We start from the raw sequence: 22,889 nt of genomic DNA on the forward strand, positions 1-22,889 counted from the left end.
ATCAGCTTCATAGCTTCGCTCTTATTACAAGTCATGCAATTGCTATGAGAATCCTTTAAAATGTTGGTGTTTATAGCGAGGAGGAGTCACTGCAGGACTAGCGCCTTGGTGCTAACAAAGGCGCTAAGAGGTCCTTATAAGGCCTCTTCCCCTCTTCAGAAATCCTCAGCTTCTACCGACCTTACAACGTCGCAATCAGGTCTCAAAACCTCGTCTTTTTACTTCATTGCGATCTCACGATACCTCGTCTCTACCTTTCTGTCATCGATAATATTGCGACGCTCCCTAAAAGCTGAGTGCTCCTCCTACTCTTCCTTGGTCTGTCGTAGTAACCCTTTGGTCTCCAGTTTACAACAGCCTTTACATCGTGTACTTAATACTTTAGTCAAGGCCCGGCCCACAATTCAAATCTAGTCACTGATACTCTTCTTCATCTAGAACTTCAAACAGAGTTCAATCGTCTCAAACAGCTTACAATCGGCTTGCCAGCCTTACCACTCTACGAGCCTCAAGCGCATACATACACAGCCACAAGTCGCTTTGAAGGAGCAGGAGGTTCTCTGAGCAAGGCTTCCTACCCTAAAGAGGAGGTTTCCCTTGTTCGTAACGCAAATGCGAGAGAGATCGGAGTTGCTGGACTCACCACTTTGACGTGGCACAAGCGGCCTTTGCTAAGTCTCAACTCCCTTTCTTTTTCAGCCTCCCCCTCTCTCGGGTTACACGTCCATCTCAACCCTTTCCTATGTCAGCTTAGCTCGGCTTTATCCTTCTATCCACTTTCTGTTTGACCCACTGCAGCTCTCACTTCACTTCACTTCACTCAGCTTGCATATGGCCTCGGGCAAGGCCCTCATTCAGCTCTAGCTCAAGTAAGCTGTTTGAGAGCCGTGCTTGGAGCTGGATTTGCCGAATACAAAATTCTCTTTCTTTTCTAAAGTGCACGACGAGCAAGCAACAAACAGGCACTTTTATAGCTAAGCGGTAATGCGTTTGAAGCCGCCTCTCTTTATGAGGTAGCCGCCGAACACCAAGTCTGCTTGTCGCTTTTAAAAACTATAAGTTTCCGGATGATGGACGCATTTGACAGTGTGGGCGAGGATGCATATGCCGGGGATTCTTGATTGATAGTGCAAGGCTGATATTGAACACCGTGTTTGATATCGATATAACTTGGTTTTTTTCATTTTGATATTTCTGCAACCTGTGATAAATAAAGAAAGGGATCTGGTGAGCGCTTAGCAGTATCCACTGAGGAAACCGCTCTTGGTCTTTGGAATTTAGCTCACTTTTGGACTTGGGATTGAGACGGTGGTGATAGATGCGACTGCCGCTCTCCTAAGAATCGTGACAACGCAGCGACTTTGGAAGCTTCATGTGCAGCTGGAGAAAGAGGTAGCTTGAGATTGTTAGCACCAGAATTTGTTGTTGTTGTTGTATTTATCAACGTCGGGCGGGTGGCAGGCTTTGCCTGTCGCCCTGGGACCTCCAATAGGGTACGGCGACGTGCGAAGTAGAGGAATTATATAAAAAGTACTATCCAATCGAGAGTTAAAACCACATTGGGGAAAAGCTCTCTTTCAAATACCCCCCGGTCTCTAATTTCGCGGTATCGCATAACCTTTGGAACTCTCATGTTGTTGTTGTTGTTGTTGTTGTTGTTGTTGTTGTATTTATCAACGTCGGGCGGACTATAGGCGTAGCATGCGCTCTTCGTCCTGGGACCTCCCAAGGGGTACGGAGACGTGCAAAGCTAAGGGTTGTAACCCTCAAGTTGGCACAGCGCAGCTGCTATCGATCGTGCCCTTCCCTTACGGATAGAATGGATCGCAGAAAAGATACATCTTCGTCGGAAGAAAAACTTAAAGAGCAAGTTATAGCGTAAGTAACGTATACCGGTGTCGATATCGCTTGTCGAGATAATCGAGGCCGGACCGGAGTCAGCCAGATGGCCTTTTCGAAGGCGCAATATCGTAGATCGCCTTGAACCCTCTTCCTTCTTTCTCACCCCGTTCCTCTTTTATTGCAAATCCTTTTAGTATTCTTAATCGGTATGCTCGTCAGGAATAGATCGTAGTCGGCGTAATGGTCGAGGTAAGAGGAGGAGGCTCGTTCGCATCGCTGGTGAGGGGAAATCTTTTTGAAAGGCTACCTTGACTCAATTTCGGCTCTCCAGACTCTCTTTGCCGCAAGAAAAAGGGCTGAAGGTTCGTAAGGGGCACCTCGTACAGGTAAAGAATCCTAGCTCCCCTTGTTAGCACCAGAAGTAGATCTGCGATTGTGAATTATATCAGCTCAATACACACAATTGAATATCCATCGGACTCGTCAGAGCTTGTCGTCAATCCTCGTTGGTAGCGAGAAATTTTCATCCTGATGATTGGCATCACTTACTAGCGCCTTTCAGGATCAGATTTAACAGTTTCGTCACTTCTCAGTTGACCGCCAGCGTGCTTATCGTTGAGGCACTACTCGGCGCAAGCGAGTAAACAAACACAGGCTCGCTTATATAAGGGGGCTTCATCTGGGCTGGGTGGCGCTCATACTTACCAGAGCCAGCATTCCAGCAGCAGACGGACGATAAGGCAGGAGTGAGCGGCTCCAACGACCATCGCTTGGCAGCTGAGTCGAGTCCGACATAGACCTAGCCCCGACAAGAAAAACGACGTCTTCACAAAGGATCCGTGGGCCTTCGATTTCACGGACGATGACTCGGAATACTGGGTCGATTTGAATATCGATCTAAATCTGATGGACCAAGTTTCCAGTCCCCAGAGTTACTTCGTACGCGATACCAAAACATCCGCCCTTGGATCGGCGATGACGACTTCCATTACTCATCCATCCCTTGCCGAAAGAAAAAAAAAAAAAAAACTTTGAAGTGCGAAGTGCAACATAACTCAATCAAGCTTTTGTCTCTGCAGATCTGATAAATGCCATAAAATCCAATCAGAGATTTCACGGCTTGTTCTCGGCGTTGCGACTCGCCTCACTTGTAAGCAGTGTTTCGGTAAATGCCGGATGACAACTTTGTTCATACTCTACTACGGCGTAGTGGAGTTCTCATTTCGGCTGTGTGCACTCGGTATTGATAGGTCATCTAATGGCGACTCTGCGGGTTGCGTTGCTGTCGGATGTCTGACCCAGTCTTGCTCAGGTTCGTGTTGACCTATTCGAGATCTTTGAACATACATTTCTGTTCTGAGATTGATAAGTACATATATAAGTATAGATATATCGGGGTGCGGAACGTGGCCTCAACTTATTCGAGATCTATAGACAAAATATTACATGCAGCAGTATTTACTAATAAAGGTATGATATGACGTAAAGATCGTGAAATCGTCGAGGTGGTCGGCACAAACAGCCGACATTGGACAGCATCGGCTTTACCATCAGCAAACTCTCTATCCACTCTTGAAAAAAAAGCCAATACTGCTACATGCAACAGAATCCAAGATCATATTCGTTCTGTCTTGGTTAGCTATCCACTCCTACAAAAAAGCCAATAATGCTACATGCAACAGAATCCAAGCTCATATTCAGATTCTGTCTTAGTTGGCTATCCACTCCTAAAAAAAACAGCCAATAATGCTATACGCAACAGAATCCAAGCTGGTATTCAGATTATGTCTTGGTTGGCTATCCACTCCTAAATAAAAGCCAATAATGCTACATGCAACAGAATCCAAACTCATATTCAGATTCTGTCTTGGTTAGCTATCCACTCCTAAAGAAAAGCCAATAATGCTACATGCAACAGAATCCAAGCTGGTATTCAGATTCTGTCTTGGTTGGCTATCCACTCCTAAAAGAAAGCCAATACTGCTATATGCAACAGAATTCATATTCATTCTGTCTTGGTTGGCTATCCACTCCTAAAAAAAAGCCAATACTGCTACATGCAACAGAATTCATATTCATTCTGTCTTGGTTGGCTATCCACTCCTAGAAAAAAAGCCAATACTGCTACATGCAACAAAGTCCAAGCTCATAATCAGATTCTGTCTTGGTTGGTCCTTCACTACCAGAACTATATTCTCAGACGGGGCGCATTCCTGTCTCGGATGCAAGTCCCAACTCAATAAAGAAAAAGACAATTTTGCGAAATGCAACAAAACTTGAGAGTTTGCCATCTCCTAGTTGCGAATCATGCTTTTTTTTTAACCCGTCGAAAAGCGAAACAGATCCTGCGAAACCAAAAAAAAAAAAAAAAAAAAAAAAAAAAAGATCGGCTCTTCCGATCGTTTCAAAAACTCTCTTCCTGGACCCCAAAAATAAAATGGCATACATACAGAGAGTACTGGCAGGCAACATCCCTTTGCCTAAAAAAGGGTGTGCGCAGAAACACCTTGTCTTTGACTAATTTAAATGAATGAATATCTCAGAGTTTTTGCTGCGAGAGAAAGTATATGAGCGGGTTATGGCGGGTAGCTTATTATTATATGCGGGCAATACCGCCGGGGAGTTGCGGCTTGTTTAGAGTGCACCAAAACCAACCACCTGGCCGCTCTCAAGATATTCCCACCTCGGTGCCAGCAATCCCTCTCTCTCCATGACCGACTTGTTGAGATCAATGCATTCATGTCAAACGAGACCAGCCCGCGTAGGATCAGTCACGATCAAAGCACAAATTCCCATACGGACTCCGTCCGTACACAAACTCTCTTAGCGAGCCACCTCCCAGCCAAGCCACGGTCTGAATCGCGATCCTGAAATTGCCCTTTCGCCCTACTTACTACTTACGTAGTGGTAGGAAAATCCTAGAGGGAGAGAGAGAGAGAGTTCGCGGCACCGAAAGTAAATTTCTCTCTCCTCTTTGCGACGTGGAAGAAGACTTGTTCCTTGAAGCGGGACCCCAAAGATTTGGGTTGTCGGCAGTGGCCAATGAAACGCCGACGCGGCGGGAATCTTCGCCCGCAGGCGGACGGCACACGAATGTCGTGGATATAAAGTTCCCGGACCCTGACCTATTCTCTGCATCATTATTCCCCCGTAACCGTGAACTCGAGTCAGAGACGTGTGGCTTAGCAATCTCATTTGTGGCAGTTTAAGGTTGTAGCGCGAACTCTGTGAAGATCTGATCGGCTCGGCTGGGGTAGATTGCCGGGACTCCGCTTCGGGAATTACGAGCTTCGCGGCCGAGTTATGAAGATCTTTGTTGACCTTTTTATAGATTGCCGAAATGATGTGCTGATGGGGGGGAGGGGGCAGAGCCGTAGCGAAAATATCAGATCAGGATCGTGAGTTGATAAGAGGCAGGATAAAAAAATATAAAAAACAAAAGGAAAAAGAAAATCTACGAAGTATATGCTCCTGTGAAGGAATAGAGTTCATTTGCTCGCTGTGCTTATTAGTTATTATAAATCATGATGCGACCGCATGAGGTAGCGAGTTCTTGATTTAAAACCTTCATCCGCGAGAGATGGTGCTCGCATGACAGCGAAGCCAGAAGATGAAATTTACTTTTGAACCCAAAATACTGCGAAGTGCAACAGACGCGTCGTCGAGCTGGGTGTCCAGCGGTCGCCGACCAATTATAGAATCCCTCTGGCTCTGTCTCGGCCGAAACCTTTTTTACTTTTTAAAAGAGGAGCTAGATCTGTGGGGAAGATGATGGCAGCGGCGTCTTGAAATATCACGATTTGGCAAACCCAAAAGATTGCGAAGTGCAACAAAAGCCCGACTCAATCTGGAGGTCTGTAGCAGGTGCACCACCGTATCCCTGTTCTGCCTTCTTGCGTTGAGTAATAAAACGCTGTTGTCGAAAGGCTAAGCTGTGGACTACATGACAGAAACGCCATGTTTGGATCGCAAGGCTTCATATCCCAAACGATTGCAAAGTGCGACAAACTCTCTCTGTTCATGCTAGTCATGCCTCGTATACACCTTGATCACGAATCGCTTGGACGGGCTGGTAATGGCTCGGCTGAGATCTGTGGTAAAGGTTGAATTGCGAAATGCAACAAAACATCGTGTTACCAGAGAGCTGTGGGAATGAATGGATGTGAAGAAAACTTTCTTTCACCGTTTCCATCGATCAACCTGTGGAATTTCTTCATCGCTGCCAAGAAAAAGTCTGATGTGCGAAATGCAACATACTCGGGATACCAGATCCCGCGGGATACATTCTAGACCTACAGAGCCCGCGGGATATCTACATGCTAGACCGAGACCACGATATACCTATTCCTGAGTACAGCTCGCCAGTTCGGCGACTCAGTACCTCAGGAAATTCAGATGCCTACGAGTAGTTTGGGGCTCTGAAGGAAGAGAGCTCGAACTTCGTAAGATAGAAAGTAGTACAATCTACAACGAATATTCGCTGCCACTGCAGCATAGCAGAAGCCTTTCCATTCAGACTCGACATCGAATAGACTTCGTCAACTTCACGGCTTCCAATATTCCCAACAGACAGCTAGAGAAAAGTTTGAACAGCGAAGTGCAACAAACAGTCCCTCCTGCCAGCGATAGACCTGCATAACCCATGAGTTGCACGCTTACAAGAAAACCATGATTCGCGAAGCGCAACAAAAGATCTCTTCCACCAGTTAGTGGATCTGAATAGCATATCACCCGCACAATCAAGAAGAAATCTAAATCTGCGAAGCGCAACAAAATATCTCTTCTACCAGGTAGTGGATCTGAACAGCATATCACCCGCATAATCAAGAAGAAATCTAAATCTGCGAAGCGCAACAAAACCGTCTCTTCCCACCGGCAGTGGATCGGAACAGCGAGTCATCCCAACATTCACGAAGAAGAAGAAGAAGAAACAGCAAACCTTCTATTCGGAGTTGCAACAAAACCTAATCTGACAAACATCATGGACCCCTCTTTTGTGGATCCCGTAACCAGGTTGAGGCTCTAAACTAGGTATGAGGCTCACTAGGAGCCGAAATGAGCTACGAACGGATCCATGACTCTCTTGTCTCAGAGTCCAAATCTTCTGCTATGTGCAGCAGAGGTACCGAGAACATAGTCTAGACGCGGGATGGCGACAACGACCCTGGATGTCTCTACTGGGAGGGACCTTTGAGTTCAGTAGACAAGAGCAGGGAAGAATCGGCTGTTCGATACGAGATACGTTGTACATAGATAAGAGGTCGTACAAAGTGAGTTAAGACTTGGAATTCGTAGGGACTGCTTAGGATCGCAAAACCCGAACTGGCACCTCGCTCTTGCCGGGCAGGATGCAGCACATGGCGACCGAATGAACATCTCGCCGGCGTGCCAAAGTCTATATCAGTGATGTGCAACAAAAGCCAATAGGGACTTTTTTTGTGCAATTTGCCGCTTGCCGCTCCTCGACGGCTATCGTTTTTGGACTGATTCGATCTCAAGCGGAGATGTGATGGACGCATGCATGCATGTATGCATGTCTGTCTGGCAGCGGAAGCGTCTAGAAGATGGCATTTAACGCGCCATGCAGAGAGTCCACCCGCCGGCCTCTGGTGGGAATCCCCCCTTCTGACTACCGGTACTTGAGTCTTGAATAACAAGCCAGCCGAGCGAAGCGAAAGAAACCCAGCCCCAGTCCCAAACCCAAACCCAATACTGCGAGCTGCAACAAAACTGAGGACATCGCGTAGGTAGGTATCCCGCGAACTCTACCTGACTTCGAGATAGAGTTTGCAGCCGGCCTCGGGTGGGCCTCATGAATAATGCCCGCAGGATCAAGGCCCGACATCTTGGTTCTCCTCACCCGGTCACCCCGAGGCCCGAGTCATGCACTAGCCCTCCGGCGAGTCAGCGCAGGTTGAGTGCCGGTCAATCACTGATCGAGTCCGAGCTGGGCCTGCTACTAGTGCCGGTGGATGGGATTCGCAATCCCTTTTCCCGCCAGGGACTGTTTTGATTTCGCCATATACGTGTAGTCGATCTTTCCCATGTTGGTTTGTTAGCTGGCTGCTATCGGACCGGGTATAAGCGCGTGTACCCTTCTACAGACCTTACAAGAATCCCAGGGCTTGTCCGGCAGCTTGTCAGTGTCAACGGTGATGTAAATAAGTCCGAATCTCCGAGTTGCGAAAAAGGGATGTCTGAGTGAGTACGTAGTGCCCACGGAGTTACGATTCGCCATATGAGCGGAGCGAGTCAAGGAAACTTCTCGCCCTTTCTCGATCTGACTCGATGGGATCTTGCGACTTGCAACAAAGTCATATATTTTATTTCTCCGCATGGCTGCTCGCATGGCCGCTGAGCTGGGCTTGTCCGCTTACGACGTTGTCTTGGTCCAGCTTGGGAGTCCAAGTTCCCAACCGAGCCGACATAGACACCGGTCTGTGATCGTCTTATCACGACTCGGAATATTAATTGCGATGTGCAACAAAGTTCACTGCTGGATGTGAAGCTGCTGCCCAGACTGTGTGGTTACACTGACTCCAGAGATGACTTTCGAAGGACGGTGGTTTGTTATCAGTGTGAACTGATTCGCACTCTCATCTTTTCTTGACTATCAAGAGTTTGATAGGGCTACCAAGTAGGCAGCATACAATGAGGATCTGATGGACATGGAATTGAATTACAAGTCTCCTCCAAAGGATTTTTCCCCAGAGTTCTCTGGAGTTTTTCTTTTAGTACTAAATGTGAATCTACCCAGCACGTCTGCAGGCTACGAGAAGAGACATAATTCTTGTTACTATTGAGGCAGACGGCACGTTGGGAGTCTATCAGGCTGGTGTTGAAAGCTCGTGTTAAGGTCTTGTTTTACTCTGTTACTTCGTATTTGGCTTCTCCTCTCGCATTCCAAACACCATAGTACATCTAATTCTTCCATTATGGTTGTGGCATATTTTTTGCACTTTGCAGATTCCCGCTCGAGTCGAGTGCACAGCCATCTTTACGAGATGGTGAAACCTCGCTAAAAGGATATTTGATCCGAGGATACCTCCTTAGAACCCCCTTTGTCCAGAGAATGATGGGGAAGGGTAAACAGAACACGAGCTTCTTGCGAAATAAGGATACCTCCAATATATCCTTATTCTTGACTGCCAAAGCTACGTCCTCACCAAGAGACGTTCACTTCGTACGGAGAGCAAGTCGCGTATGGCGCTTCGGAGAAATTCTTTGGACCGCGGCTTTGAAATCTTAATGGAAGCCTCGCTAGCGCCTCGGTGCATCCATACTCTTTTCCGAAAAGAAAAGAAGAAGACTTCGTTCCTCTTGAATAATATATCGAGACTGCGTCCGCCCCCTGTTTTAATCTAAATAGCCATTCTCGATGTCTTTTGCACATCGCGTTATTTTCCGACCGACCCGAGAAACGGGATCTCTTTGTCAACAAATTCTTGCACTTACTAATTAATAAGTTAGTCAGACATCTCTCCTGTCCGACTCGGAAAAAAGGGGGGGGGGGGGGAAAGGAAAAAGACATCATTAACCTCCTTGAGACTTTTATCTTCCCACTCGTCTCACCTCGAGCCTTTCTGTTGCAGATCGCACCTCGTCTCCCGAGTCAAGAAGTCCGACATCTGGACTCAGGGCGTGACCGATGCGCCGCCGCACTCGCCCTTCTCTGCTCGACCCCAATATCCGAGCACATCACGATAGTCGATCTTCGGAAATCCAAAGTCGAGCCTCTCCGTCTTGAGAACAGCGATAGGTATCCGAGCCGAGACAACTCGTTAAAAGGAGACCCGAGCTGAAACTGCTACATCGGCGGACCGCCCACCCCGCGACCACTATAAATAATGTCTTGACTCAAGATCGCTAGACCGACAGCTGCCATGTACAACAAACAGGAATGGGTCTTCGATTCCAGGACCGAGCTTGTGCTATATATCGTTCTTGCTCAAATCTAATCCAGAGTCTAAAAAAAACCCCAAAAAAACCAAAAAAACCAGTGTATCTCAAGTCAAGCTTCCTAATGCATCACGGAGTTCTAATATTTGGCGAAGTGCAACAACCTGATTCGGAAGCCACGGCTGTCTCTAGCAATGATGATGAAGTTGTGCATTTCATGCGATGGCTCGAGTAAAGAATCATCGCGCTTACGCAAACTAATAGTAGTAGTAGTAGTCAGAGTGTGCTTGCTGCCTGAAGACCTGCGGGCTCTTGGTAACCGCATTGACTACAACTATACCGGTATCACTGTACGGAGACACCAAGAGTTCCTCTCCTGTGATCAAAGACAAATGTTGTATACCGAATAACATATGTATATGTATATGTACATCATATATGTATGCGACTGCCTTCCTGACATCAATCCCGCTATCTTTCCGCTGTATCCAAACAGCAACAAAAGTCGTCAGAAAAGCGGTAATAAGCCTCTCACACAATAAATAACGGAGTAGAAGCTATCTTCATCGTGGATCTCGAACGCGGATAGTAAAAGGGGAAAAAATAAGAAAGGCAAAAAAAAATATCATTCATACCATGATACACCACCACCTACCTACTACACTACTCTAGCCACCAAAGACCGAGGATTCCGAGTCGGAGTCGGCAGCGGCTGAAAATGATCAAGATAACAGGAATCACCAACGCAGCAGGGCTTCGTACTGGATCTCTCACCCGGAACGACTCGGTTCATAATATCAAAGATGAGCCCTTATGTTGGTTTTTTCGACGATGAAATTTCTTCTTGGAGTTGCCAGTAGACCATTGCCCAGCTGCAGCCTACACATGATTGGTTGCGTCATGTAGTTTCTTAAGGAATCCATCATTTCCGGACCACTTTGGACTGGACTGGCTGGCGGCTGAGATTCGATTGTACTGTTTAGTATCATTGCTGTATATATGATCAAGAATCGTAATAGGGCTTGGATTGCCTATGATCTGTTAAGGGGACAACCCCTCCTTTACCTTGAGATCAGGCTCGCGTGAGTCAGACTGAGGGAAAAGGAGAATCTTGAACAAAGCCTGCATAAACCAGAAATGCAAAATAGGAAAAAAATTCGTGATCGTAGCATAATCGTCCTTAATGTCATGAGGAATGCTCTCTCCCAGGTCCTTTTCCTAGCAACGCCATGCATGCACCCTTCTTTAGGTATCAAACGCAACGCATCCCTCAAAATCCATCACTGAACTCAATATTCGTACCCACCCTGCGAAACCACACCTTGCTGCGCATATCCTCTCTGCTGCATCGGGATCTGGCTTGGATGCTGACCAGGATGCGGTGGCGGCGGTCTCATCTGTCCCCCAAGATCATTGAACCAAGGATGTTGTAACGCATCGTGAGCACTGATTCTCAACTCCGGTCGTAGTTGCAGCATCCGTTGCAAGAGGTCCAGGCCGATGGGGTCGATTTGCGGGAGGATAACACGCAGGTCTTGAGTAGCATACATCTGGAAATTCTGCTTGTACTCAGAGTACTGGGAGATGCCGGGCCAGGAGCGCTCGGAAGGTGTGCCCATGATGCGGAAGATGCGGACAAGTTGGTCTTCGTTGGTTGTACCGGGGAAGAGTGGGCGTCCGGTGTACATCTCGGCCATGATGCAGCCGGCAGACCAGATGTCGATGCTTGTGTTATATGTGCGACTTCCAAGGAGAACGTCGGGGGCGCGGTACCAGAGGGTGACGACTTCGTTGGAGAAGGTGTTTACGGGAATTCCGAAGGCACGCGCAAGACCGAAATCGGCCAGCTTCAGCTGCCCCTTGACATTTATGAGGAGGTTTTGGGGCTTGAGATCGCGGTGCAGGACTCGATTTGTGTGGCAGAAATCAATTCCGAGAAGGAGTTGGTGCATGAAAGACTTGATGGTGACGGGTGGTAATGCACCTCGCTCGCCCTCTGTGTCCATGTACTTCTTCAAATCTTTATCCATATACTCGAAGACCAGCATGAGCTTGTTTTCGGTGTGGATGACATCGTGCAGGCTGACGATATTAACGTGCTTTAGCTCCTTCATCAGCGAAATCTCTCGGATCGCTGTCGATGGTGTGCCTTCTTCCGAGTCCAGGTGGATCTCCTTCAACGCTACTAACTCGCCCGTCTGTCTATTACGTCCCTTGAATACCTGCGCTGGGTCAGCATGATCATTCTCCGAGGGGTTCTGGCCGCAGAAAAGGCCTGTAACGTATTCGGCCAGAATTCTGCGCTAGGTGAGGCCCCAAAAGACCACCACCACCAGTTGTGTGTCTAAACGCGCAATACTCACAGTGGCGTATGTGCCTTCCCCCAGCTTCTCCAGCTGCTGGAACGAACTCGGGTGTCTCTTGTCCATATCTGCGGGTGGTTCTTCGGTGCTGAGATTTTGGATGCTGATCGTACTTGGGACTGAAATAGGAAGCCTTGGGACAGTCGGTGAGGGGGGGAAGGTCCGGAAGGGGGGTGAAGGTGAGGGAGGGAGCCTTGACGTATAGCGGGGGTCGAAGAGAAGTGAAGAGGGCGTGCACAGCTGATTAAGGATAGCGAGCGTGTCCTTGGACGAGAGTGAAGCCGTGTTGGCGAGGGACCAGCAGGTCGGATGCTTCGAGCAGTTGAAGGCTGAGGGTGGCGGCGGCGACGAGGACAAGGCGGATATTGCTTTTCTTGAACTGTTGTTGTCTGTAGAGGGGAAGGATTGTGAGTGTTAGCCGCTCCTACTGCCATGATTCATGCACACCTTCAAGAGTGATACAGACAGGAAAAATTGCGCTTAAAGGAGAAGGCATGTATATTGTCACCCCACTTGATTTGATATACTCACCTCTCCGAGGCTTACATGGGAAAAGGGACTTGCGGGGTAGGAAGAGGCTGACAACCATCAACCATCAACCCTTATCAACCATTAATTACCAACCTTACGGACAGCTCGCGTGTTATCCCACGATCCCCTCTCCAACATTCTAACAAATAGCCCCCCACAATAGTATGAATACGACGCAAACGCTTTCTACAAATCCATCTCCCCATCCAAGATGCGGCCTTTGCCTGGCGACGATGTCTTCGGTGAGCGCGCTCGAAGCACCAGTTTCGATAACGACCAAACGCCCCTCGGCACTCGTGCCCAACCTCCGCAAATGTCCTACTTCATATCCGACGAGAAGACCATGGAGGCCTCGCAGTCTCGGTCACCAAGTGGCCTGCCCAAACAACGAGACACGGCAAAGAGCAACTCCTATGGCGTTGAGAGTCTCGAGAACACGATAAGCTCTCTCGCTCAAGACAGCGACGAAAACGACGAGATGCTCCATAAGGCAAGACATAATCGGAAGAAGAACTTGGGGCAGCGCATGTCAAGGAAATCCGAAGAAGACCTTTCCCAGCCAACCTCGCCGTCTACAAAGTCCTCTACCGGTGCTAGCAGGAATGTCTCGCCCTCATTTCAACGCCCTACCTCCCAAGCCTCGATATCGAGGCCTTTCACACCTCTGTCTTATGGCTCACCTGCCCCTCCCTCGCTCTTGAGTAGTCCAGACTCTCGCAGAAACTCCGACGCAGGCTCGTTGATGGATGATGTAGCCAGTCAAGCTATCGTCTCGAGCGGGGAGGAGGACAAACACTTGGGATCTGAGATGATGGATAGTGGAAGCGCCCCTCAGCTGGTGATGCCGAGTATTAAGATGCCAAGTAGGCGTCCATTTACGGAAAGAGGGAAGAATATGGGCAGATTGAAGGTGCTGATTGCTGGGGATTCTGGTCGGTTGTTCCGATTTGACCACGCACTGTTTTACTAACAAAATCAGGTGTTGGCAAGACTTCCCTGATCAAGGCGATTGTCCAAGTCTGCGAGGATATTGTTCATGTAGACCCTCTGTCCGCCACTCCCATCTCCATACCCGAGACTAAGCACAGAGGTTCGCGGACCAAGTCAAGAAGTGGAAGTGCAGATATGCAGGCTACATCACAGATCACGGAGATATATGCCAGCACCCGAGCATACCCAGCCTGGTGGTCTGACTTAGAGGAGAGCCGGATTTTGCGTAGAAGAAAGAGCATGGGAGATTCTGTTTTAGAGAGAAACTTGTGCTTTGTGGACACCCCAGGCTATGGCTCTCAAAATTCTGTTAGTAGTAAACTCGCTTCCCCTTCCTCGGTTTCCGCTAATTTCGCAGTGCCTGGAATGTATAACCCCAGTTATCGACTACATTGAATGTCAATTTAAAAAAGTCACGACTCTCGATGGCATGAGCGAGCCCGAAATGGTAAATTTACTGAGTGGGAATGGCGGTTCTCAAGTTGACGTAGTCCTATATGTCATCTATAACAGTAAGGGTTACGCGTTTCAGTAATGAAACCTGTCTGACTCCTTATAGGGCTGAAGTCCGTGGATTTAGAATATCTGCAACGCTTATCAGCTCTGACGAACGTCGTCCCAGTTGTTGCTCAAGCGGATACCCTTTCTGCTGAACAGATATCATTGCTTAAAGAGCATATAATGAGCGAGCTTCAGGTAGCCAATATCAAACCGTTCCTATTCGGCGTTACCCCAGAGGCTGCCCAGGGGCAGCACACGTCTCAACCAACCCCACCCTACACAATCTCCACGACACCCTCCAAAGACAACGAAACAATGGAAGCCAGTCTTCTAATGTCACCTGAATATATCCAGCCTCTCATCCCCTCTGAACTCCAAACCCTTGTATCCCAGATTTTCGATCAAGACTCCGTATCATGGCTCCGACACTCAGCCGGCAAGAAATTCCTCGCCTGGCGCGCGTCCTGCACCCCCACATCTAAACCGCAATCTCTCTATCGCCCCCTAAATTCCTCCATGACCTCTTCACAAAGTCTCACAGCACCAGTTGGCGTAACTACTTCCTACGCACTAGCAAGAATTACGGACCACACGCAACGCGAAGAGCGCATCGCTCAAGTCAGACTCGCGAACTGGGCAGCGGACCTGCAGCGAAGTCTCCATAACGAGCGCGCTAGGTTCGAGGCTCTAGCAAAAAGCGAACGAGCGTTGTGGCTTACCGAGAGATTGGGCGAGTGCGTGCAAGATGGCACCATCGTGCCGCTTTCTCAGGCTAGGAAGAAAGAGCCGGCTTATGTTCCTACATCTGGGACATTAGTAAAGACAGGTACGTACTCGAGGAGACGGCGAACGGAGCACGATGTGATGGGCGGCGTGGACCGACACGATCCTCTCGGCCTCTTGGTACTTAACGAGGAGCTCAAGCGGAAAGGCTGGGTTGTTCTAAAAGTCGTGAGTAGTTTCGGGGTTATAGGTGGTCTTGCGTTCTGGATCACGCGTACGCTGCAAGGCTCTGAGACGGAGACGGCGATGTGGGGCTATGGGGGACTGGGAATCCGAGACTGGCTTGAGCTGGGATTTGTTGATTGGAGAGCGTAGAATCGATGCGCGCTGAGGGAGCGAGCAGGGTGGAAATTATAGGGGATGGAAGGAGAGGGTATCTTCCCTCCGTTTGCGCGAGATGATGGTTCGATATGAGATGAGCTGCCGAGAGATGGACGCGATGCAGAGACTGCAGATATCTCCTCCCACTGCTTTTTTCTTAACTTTTTTCTTTCGATTTAGGTCGGCTTTTGAGCGATGTATCTGCAAATGAGGCAAGATGAAGATAATAGCGACAATATATACACACATGGTCATTTTAGTCCCATTCTTAACGAGATTGAGCTACGGTTTTCCGTAGATTTTTCAAAATGGGCAAACGTAGTGTAGGTACTCTTCTCGTGGCTCATGCTTGTGATCGTGCTGGTGCTGGTGCTGGTGCTCGTGTTCGTATTATTGCTGGTGCTGAGGCCATAGAGACAGTTGAGTCCAAAATGAGATGCCGAATCCACATACTAACAAAAACTCCAATCCTATGCTATGAACCACCAAACTCTACATGCCTAGTTACCTGTCGGTAAGCGCGGCGACGCTTTTTGGCTCTATATGGTAGGTTGGTAGCACACCTTGGACATGTATGTGTTATGCGGGAGCCTCACTCACTATTTCCGAAGATGGAGTCTTTTGGTATATAAGGTAAGTGCTCGTCTGGTTTGAAGCCAGTTTGTATAAGATGGCTTAAAAGTTGAGTCTGTACGAATTAGATGTACAAATTCTGGTTTATACAGTACGGTTTGTACAAACTGGCTTTGAACCAAACGAGCCCTAATTCCGTTCTTATCTATTTAGTATAAAATCTGGCCCTCCACCTTTCTTCTCACCATGGACAAAGCTTATATTTTGTTTAGCTTCACTCAGATGAGCGGTCGGAAGCGCGACTGAAATTCTACCGATATCCTTAGGATATTGGTTTCGTACCAGTAGCGCGCTTATTTTTATTTTATATTGAATTCACGCCTCTACTGACTTGTTTTGATAGATGATTTTATGTTATGAATCTAGAGCGTGCTTAAAATTCGTGCTCTGCTGATAATTTTGATACACTTTGACTACGTTGTCTTTGATTCATACTCCGCTATAGCTCTCAAGCAACAATCTGCATTCGGTGGTCATATTCACATGGTGGAATGGTGTCAAAGACTCTTTTTGCCGATCTGAATTCCAGGTCTTGTCCACATCTTGTCCAGTTATCGTCCAGTTACATTTGCTGGTTCTTTCATCCAAGATCTTTTCCTTCCCTATTTAAAATAGCAAATGATAATTCGATCGCGCCCTCATGTTCGAGGGATTGCTCACCATATTAAGAACTCAAAACTTGTTGCGCATATTCATTCAATACTTTCTCTCCTTGGCGTTGGGTTTGTTGTTGTAAGCTTCCTCTTCTCTCGCCGATTCGAAACACCTATCAATAGGATTGTGTTCTATGCTACCCTTTAAACACCATGGTATCTACTGCAACCCTAATTTCTCCTTATCCTCTTCGCGGGCAAAAAATCATCCACCCAAAGCTTTGTCAATTCCAGGGATTTGCGTTCCAGAGGTACGCCCAGCAGATCTACCTAACTCCACGGGGTTCCACTGAAACTCCTGAGTTTCGCTGTGGCAGATGCTGGCTTCACATCCGTAATGGCCTTGAATGTCTACTTGACTTTCTACAAACGATTCACTGCGTCTCGGCTTCGGAAACTGGAACGCTACTATGTTCCCTGCTGTTACGGAATACCTCTCATTATAGCTAGCGCTTTGCTCTTGGTCAAGCCTTATCGCGTGGATCATTTTTACGGAAATGAGATTCTTGGTTGTTGGATCTCCTACAAATACGGCCATTGGAAAATCTGGTTCTTCTTCATGCCTATTTGGTGCGTTAACACCCCTCGAGCTCAAAAAATATCGCTAACGTAATGCAGGTCCGCAGAGCTTCCTACAACTTACATGTATGTTCATGTCTTGTACACCATTTACACGACAAAAGTCGATCTTGCATAATCCAATCATTCGACATACGAGGCTTCCTCTCCGAGACCCCCCTGCCCGTTTCACCAGCACCTGCAGCTTTCCTCCCCAAGGACACACGTACAAGCAGGAGACGATCCATTTTATCACATAATAAAAGCGTTGCTGTTCATAGAGGCAGCCCTAGGTCAATCGCTTTGCATTCTGACAGCAACGAGACAGCCGGTTTGGGTGTTGGACAACATGTGCCAAGCAGGAATCAAACTACCAGCCAAAGCCCCAGCGATCCTTTCTCCACAGCTGACCACAGAGCTCCCAATAGTTTTCTTTTTGAGATTACGCCTACGCTAGAGCAGACAGACGCAGCGAATGGCTCAATGTTTCTTGACGATCCACGAGCACCCCTTACTACAATGACTCGCCACCAGAGCAATAAAAATCTATCCGAGCAAGGCTCTCCCAAGGTGATGTGGAGATTTCGGGCATGTTCGCAGTCATGACTCTCATAACCTGGACCCCTTCATCTGCCAATCGCCTTTGTTCGACCATCCACGACCGCGATGTGTACCTTCCTTTCATGCAGGGCAAGGTTGCGGTCATCCCACTCCAAGGCGTTTGGAACTCTCTCATTTACGTATTCACCAGCTGGGTGTCTGTCAAGGGTCTATCGAGCGATATAAAGCAATGGTTTGACGGCCTGGCTCTTCATCTTCATCTTCAGGTGCCGGGTTTAGGCGATGTGGTGAAGAGTGTAAAGCTGGGCTGGGTCACTCACTATTCGAGCTGGTTTTGCGCGAGAGCCCGAGAACAGAAGCAGTACTATTCTGACCGTTACCGAATCTCCTGCATAGACAGACCGAGAGAGGTTGGAAAGAGAGGCCGCTGTAGAGGTAGATTACACGGTTAGCTGCATCAAGCATCTCGGACCGGGGGAATCCGAGAGCATGGGGGGCAGCATTCCCAAATTGTAATATATGATTAGCGAGGCTTCAGACCAGAGCATATTTGATAATATATACATGTTACATATAGAAACGTGTGACTTTGCCGTCTATCGTCAAGTGGCAAGAGGGCTTAGTGTTCATGCTGCTTGACGAGTTGCGCTGATGCCATATTCAGATACTTCTCTCAGGCCCGGAGCCTCCGCGCTGATCAAATTTGGAATAGAATCAAAAGCGCATAAATTCTCCGTGACCCAGGTCCCAAAAGTTGCGACGTCAAGTCCCAGTGGCCTATTATTCAAGTCATGGAATACGTCTACTGGAGGATTTCAGTATATAATCTCCGTTGTTTACTTCTGCCCCGGGCTTCCCCCCCTTCCCCGCGGAAAGGGGCGAAGCGATGTCAGATGAAATGGTAGTGATTAGGTTTTACGCTAAACCTTAATATGTCGACCGCGCAAATAGCCTCGCTTTTTCTGCTTCTCTCTCACCAATCGCCACTCATCTACAGTCCAGTCCGTATATTCAGCATCTCAGAGGATGACTGGCTTCGAGCTGGCCAGATCACACATTGACCCGATTTACATATTTGCTGTTCGTATCTTGGCAAAGGATCGGTCCCTCAAGGGCGCGTCATGAACCAGTCTATCGGCCATCCTTTCTCCAAACTTTCCGGGTGCATAGAAATGCCGTTGTCTTTTATCGATATGGATATTGCCTCCGCGGAAACTCCCATGCTCGCTCCATACGGGCTTTCTCGGTCCCTAACCTGCATTTAAAATGGCTTCTCTAGTGTCCAGGTTCCCAGAAGCGGGACTGCATCGCTATTGGTCGCCAAAAGCCAAGGAAGGATCAAGTAAGGACGAGAATCGATTTTTTGACGGCCCCCAAAATCGCGTGGTTCCTTCCTAGTTCGGGTGTGACTCCGCGTGAGTGCACGACGTCAGCGAAGCGCAAGTCTTCGCTGATACCGGTTGATGAACTTGATAAGGGTTGGAGTAATCGATCAGAGTTGAACTGTGCCTGTAAGTGAAGAGAAGCTACCGGGACTTATGGTTGTGTCCCTAAAGTCAATCAATGCCATGTTCCTCTCTCTTACGGTCCTGACAGGCCTGAGGCTAGGGGCTAGCGGCCGCCCCACGGTATAAGACCTCTCGTCCTCCCTGTATTGTAGTTCTTTCCTTCCTCGTCTTTCTTTCACACTACATAGCGTACCAATTGGTAGTACTACAATACTACCTCTTCCAGCCGTAACACTCCCACTGGTGACAGATGATGTTCGTTACTATATATCTTAGGAGCCTTCCTTTGGCCTGCACGCCGTATGGTATCCGCGCGTTAAATTCGGTCTTCCTAGTGTATCACTGGTGTCAAACAAGTTGCTCAAGGCACAGCAATTGTCCTGATGGCCTCCTCTGAGAGTTGAGCATTACGAAAGGTGAGGCTGAGAATTCTGTCCTACGGTAATTCCCGTGCGATACCCATTGTAATAACCATTCTTCGAGTTCGGACTATTCTTCCTGGGCAAAAGCGGTACAGTCTAAACTTGCAGAATATATAACTGTTTATTTGATGTCTTGGTCAGACTAAAATTGTCACCTGCCATCAATCACCATGCATCTTTTCTGATATTATGCCTTGTGGATTTGTTACAACTCTAGAGAATTCCAATTAAAGATTTCTTAAACATTGCTTGGGAGAGAGCAATCCTTTCTCTGCTAGTCCAGTACCGCCCATAATTTGCTCTTGAGACCCGCATGATAGTATCAGTTTATTTACTTGTTGGTCTTGTTCTTTATCACCTACTTCTGTTATCTTATCAAGCATTTATGGCTTTCTAATAGCTCTTTCAATAAAGATTCTGTTCAGATTTTATCCCGTTTATGTAGACCCGTCCTTTGTTACTCTAGCAAAAGAGTTGAGCAGATATCATAGCCTTGTCTTAGCCTTGTCTCCCGATTCCCGTCATTTTGCAATACCGCATGTGTTGAAACTTAGACCGGCAGGCCCACTGCTGGTGATGGCGTACATACTCGTATACTCGTAGTGAAGTCTGATCGGTCGTAAGAAGTCAACATATAAAAAAGACTGAGGAACTGGGCGTAAATTCTCTTGCTTTCTGTTCTGACGGGTCACGGTCCGACGCGCTTGGGTTTCCTACACGAAGATCGATTGGTGTTGGTGAATATTTCATGGTCGAGGTCGACGTACCAAATCCCATGAGGAGAAAAGGGTTTTCTCCCAACCACTCCTCTCCGGAAAGTCATCGACACAACCATGTCGGCAGACAAGATGGTCGACATCATCTTCAGAACGGTTTTGAAAATCTTGCTGACAACACTGTACAATGCTGCTCGGCTTGCGAAGTCGATCGCATGGGACTGTAGGTTTTCGGGGGTACCCAGCTGCTGGGAATACCTCTTGTTTTCCCAACTCCATTGATGCTTACGCTCTCAGGTGCACTTGAGCGATCTCTGCTCCTCGATCATCTCTCGGCAGAGCGTATGCTGACTATTCTGCTTTCTAGGGCCCCCGTTCAAGATCTTTCTTACCTTCTACTTGGCCTATGTCTATCATAATCAGATCGAAACCTACCTCGCTATCACGAGCAGCTGGGTCAAAGCTTTTGTCTTCCTGTTTGTCTTCAAGTTCCTGAAAGTGGTGATCCACACGGCATCTTTCCTGCTCTACCGTCCATATCCTATTCCATGGGATTCTACCATTACACCCCAAGATGTTACTGTTATCATACCCACCATCGGTGCTATTGATGAGGAAGATTGTAGGTCATTTCCTTCTGTCAGCTGTTTCTTGAGGGTCGTCACCAACTGCAATATGTGGCCAATCTTGCAGGGATATCACAGAAACTCCTCAAAATGTACACTGCTTTAGAAGGGTTCGATGCTGATTCGATTGCGTATAGTTCGAGAAACCCTCAAAACTATCCTCCTGAACAAGCCGGCCGAAATCATCGTCTGTACCGTTGGATCGAAGAAGCGCTCCGTCGCCGAGCGGGTGTGCGCAGAGAAGCTCGCGAAGGCCCAAAACCGCCGACCAACCAATACCCTCGTCCGCGCGACTTCGATCGAGGTAGCCTCGAAGCGGGAACAGATCTTCAAGGCCATACAGCGAGTCGAGACCCCGATTATCGCGCTCGCAGACGACCATGTCTTCTGGCCAGAGAACTACCTCAAGGCTGCCCTCGCTCCGTTCGAAGACCCTGCGATCGGGGGAGTCGGCACGAACAAGAGAGTCCTCCGCGATCCGTTCGAGTTCACCTGGGCGAATTTCTTGAACTTCATCGCCTGCTTGTACCTTGAGCGCCACAATTTCGAGTGCACGGCTTCGGCAAACATCGACTCTGGGGTCTTCGTGCTTTCTGGACGAACCGCCTTCTACCGGACCTCGATCTTCAAGCATCCGCGCTTCGAGGAGGAATACTTGCATGAGACGTGGCTCTATGGACTTGTTGGAAAGCATGGACTCATGGTGGATGATGATAACTGCTTGACCAGATTCACGGTTGGTGTTGCCAAGTACAAAGTCTGGTTCCAAGTAAGTCTTGTCCTCTGTGAAGAGGTTGAATCTGCTGCCGGTGGCTGTTGGCCTGCCGTCAGCTCAATGAGGGTCCTCACTTGATAGAATGCCGTGTGCTAAACTCATCACTCAGAACTCGGTTGACAGCACCATGTGCACTACGCTCGGAAGACCCGATATCTTCTTCAAGCAGATGGACCGATGGATCCGTACCACCTGGCGATCGAACACCACCAGCCTTTTCTCCGACCAAACACCCTGGAAAGCCCAGCCGTGGTCCGTCTATGCTGTGTATCTCTCCAGCTTCGTCAATATTGCTCTCCTCTACGATTCGGCGCTGCTCATCACTCTGTGGTTTAGTCTGCGCAGCCTCGAGACCGCCAGCGAGACTGTCCCTCGACCACGACACTGCCCCGGGGACCCGGCTATCAGATACCATCCTAAGGAGCTCTCACTCAACACGTCAGCCTGCCCAGATCTCGCCAGCACCAGCAAATTTGCCGCGATGGGTTTCTTGGTCCTGGTCCTGTTCTTGTCAAAGATGATCAAGCCGTTCCCTCATTACTGGCGTAACCCGAAGGATATGCTTTGGATTCCTGGTGGGATCTTGTTTGGGTACTACCACAGCCTGATCAAGTTCAAGGCTTTGTGCACGGTATGGGTGGTATCCTGGGGAACAAGACCTGGCGTGCAGTAATTTCTTGATTGTCTGTGCGTAGGTGCTGTCGCCGCTCGTTGCCCGAAGCATCAATACTCTGCAGCAGTCGACATGCTCGGAGTCAATGGTGTTTTTCTCTTCGGTATTTCCACTTTCTCTTGCCCTCGCGTGACTGCCGGTATCGATTTCCAGTGCAGAGGCGGAAAATGGGTATCCGAGGGTTTCAAATCCATGTTCAGGTGCGGCTAAGCGATGGAGCCCAAACTCAATGTCAATTTGGTCGCTCATGCAGGTTTCTTTTCTTTTGATAAAAGCGGTCAATGGAAGTGCTCCTCGCTTAGATCTGGGTTAGAGGGATGGGTAAGGGGAGGCGCAAAAATCACGGGTGATTCACTCAACTTAATACAAAAGTTCGGTTATGGCAGACAGAGAAACCCACGACCTGTGAATCTGACTCCATTGCGGTGTAGAGATCCCCAGTCTCCCATGGAAACATATCACCATCTCCCTGAAGGTGATGCAAGCAATTGGACCCATCGATTGATTATCCCTAGTCAACTTCGACACCCTGAC

At 48.2% G+C, this 22,889-nt stretch overlaps 3 protein-coding genes across 3 annotated transcripts; 2 read left to right on the forward strand and 1 right to left on the reverse strand.

Annotated features, from left to right (window-relative positions):
* Nucleotides 1–11,030: 11,030 nt before the first annotated feature.
* L3040_000961 (uncharacterized protein) lies at nt 11,031–12,170 on the reverse strand (the record flags this gene model as incomplete). Its single annotated transcript, XM_007289366.2, has 2 exons — nt 11,031–11,963; nt 12,105–12,170. 2 exons carry the CDS (start codon nt 12,168–12,170, stop codon nt 11,031–11,033), a joined length of 999 nt encoding a protein of 332 aa, XP_007289428.2.
* A 676-nt stretch (nt 12,171–12,846) lies between these two features.
* L3040_000962 (uncharacterized protein) lies at nt 12,847–15,224 on the forward strand (the record flags this gene model as incomplete). The annotated part of the gene is made up of 4 exons (XM_007289367.1): nt 12,847–13,567; nt 13,615–13,934; nt 13,984–14,137; nt 14,185–15,224. The coding sequence occupies 4 exons, from the start codon at nt 12,847–12,849 to the stop codon at nt 15,222–15,224; spliced, it is 2,235 nt and encodes a 744-aa protein (XP_007289429.1).
* Nucleotides 15,225–20,398: 5,174 nt separating this feature from the next.
* Nucleotides 20,399–22,355, forward strand: L3040_000963 (uncharacterized protein; the record flags this gene model as incomplete). Its single annotated transcript, XM_007289369.1, has 4 exons — nt 20,399–20,504; nt 20,649–20,903; nt 21,045–21,676; nt 21,792–22,355. 4 exons carry the CDS (start codon nt 20,399–20,401, stop codon nt 22,353–22,355), a joined length of 1,557 nt encoding a protein of 518 aa, XP_007289431.1.
* Between the last annotated feature and the right edge of the window lie 534 nt (nt 22,356–22,889).

This window comes from Drepanopeziza brunnea (assembly GCF_022702325.1).
Source record: "Drepanopeziza brunnea f. sp. 'multigermtubi' strain 214-2 chromosome Unknown ctg1, whole genome shotgun sequence".
NCBI classification, from domain to species: Eukaryota; Fungi; Ascomycota; class Leotiomycetes; order Helotiales; family Drepanopezizaceae; genus Drepanopeziza; species Drepanopeziza brunnea.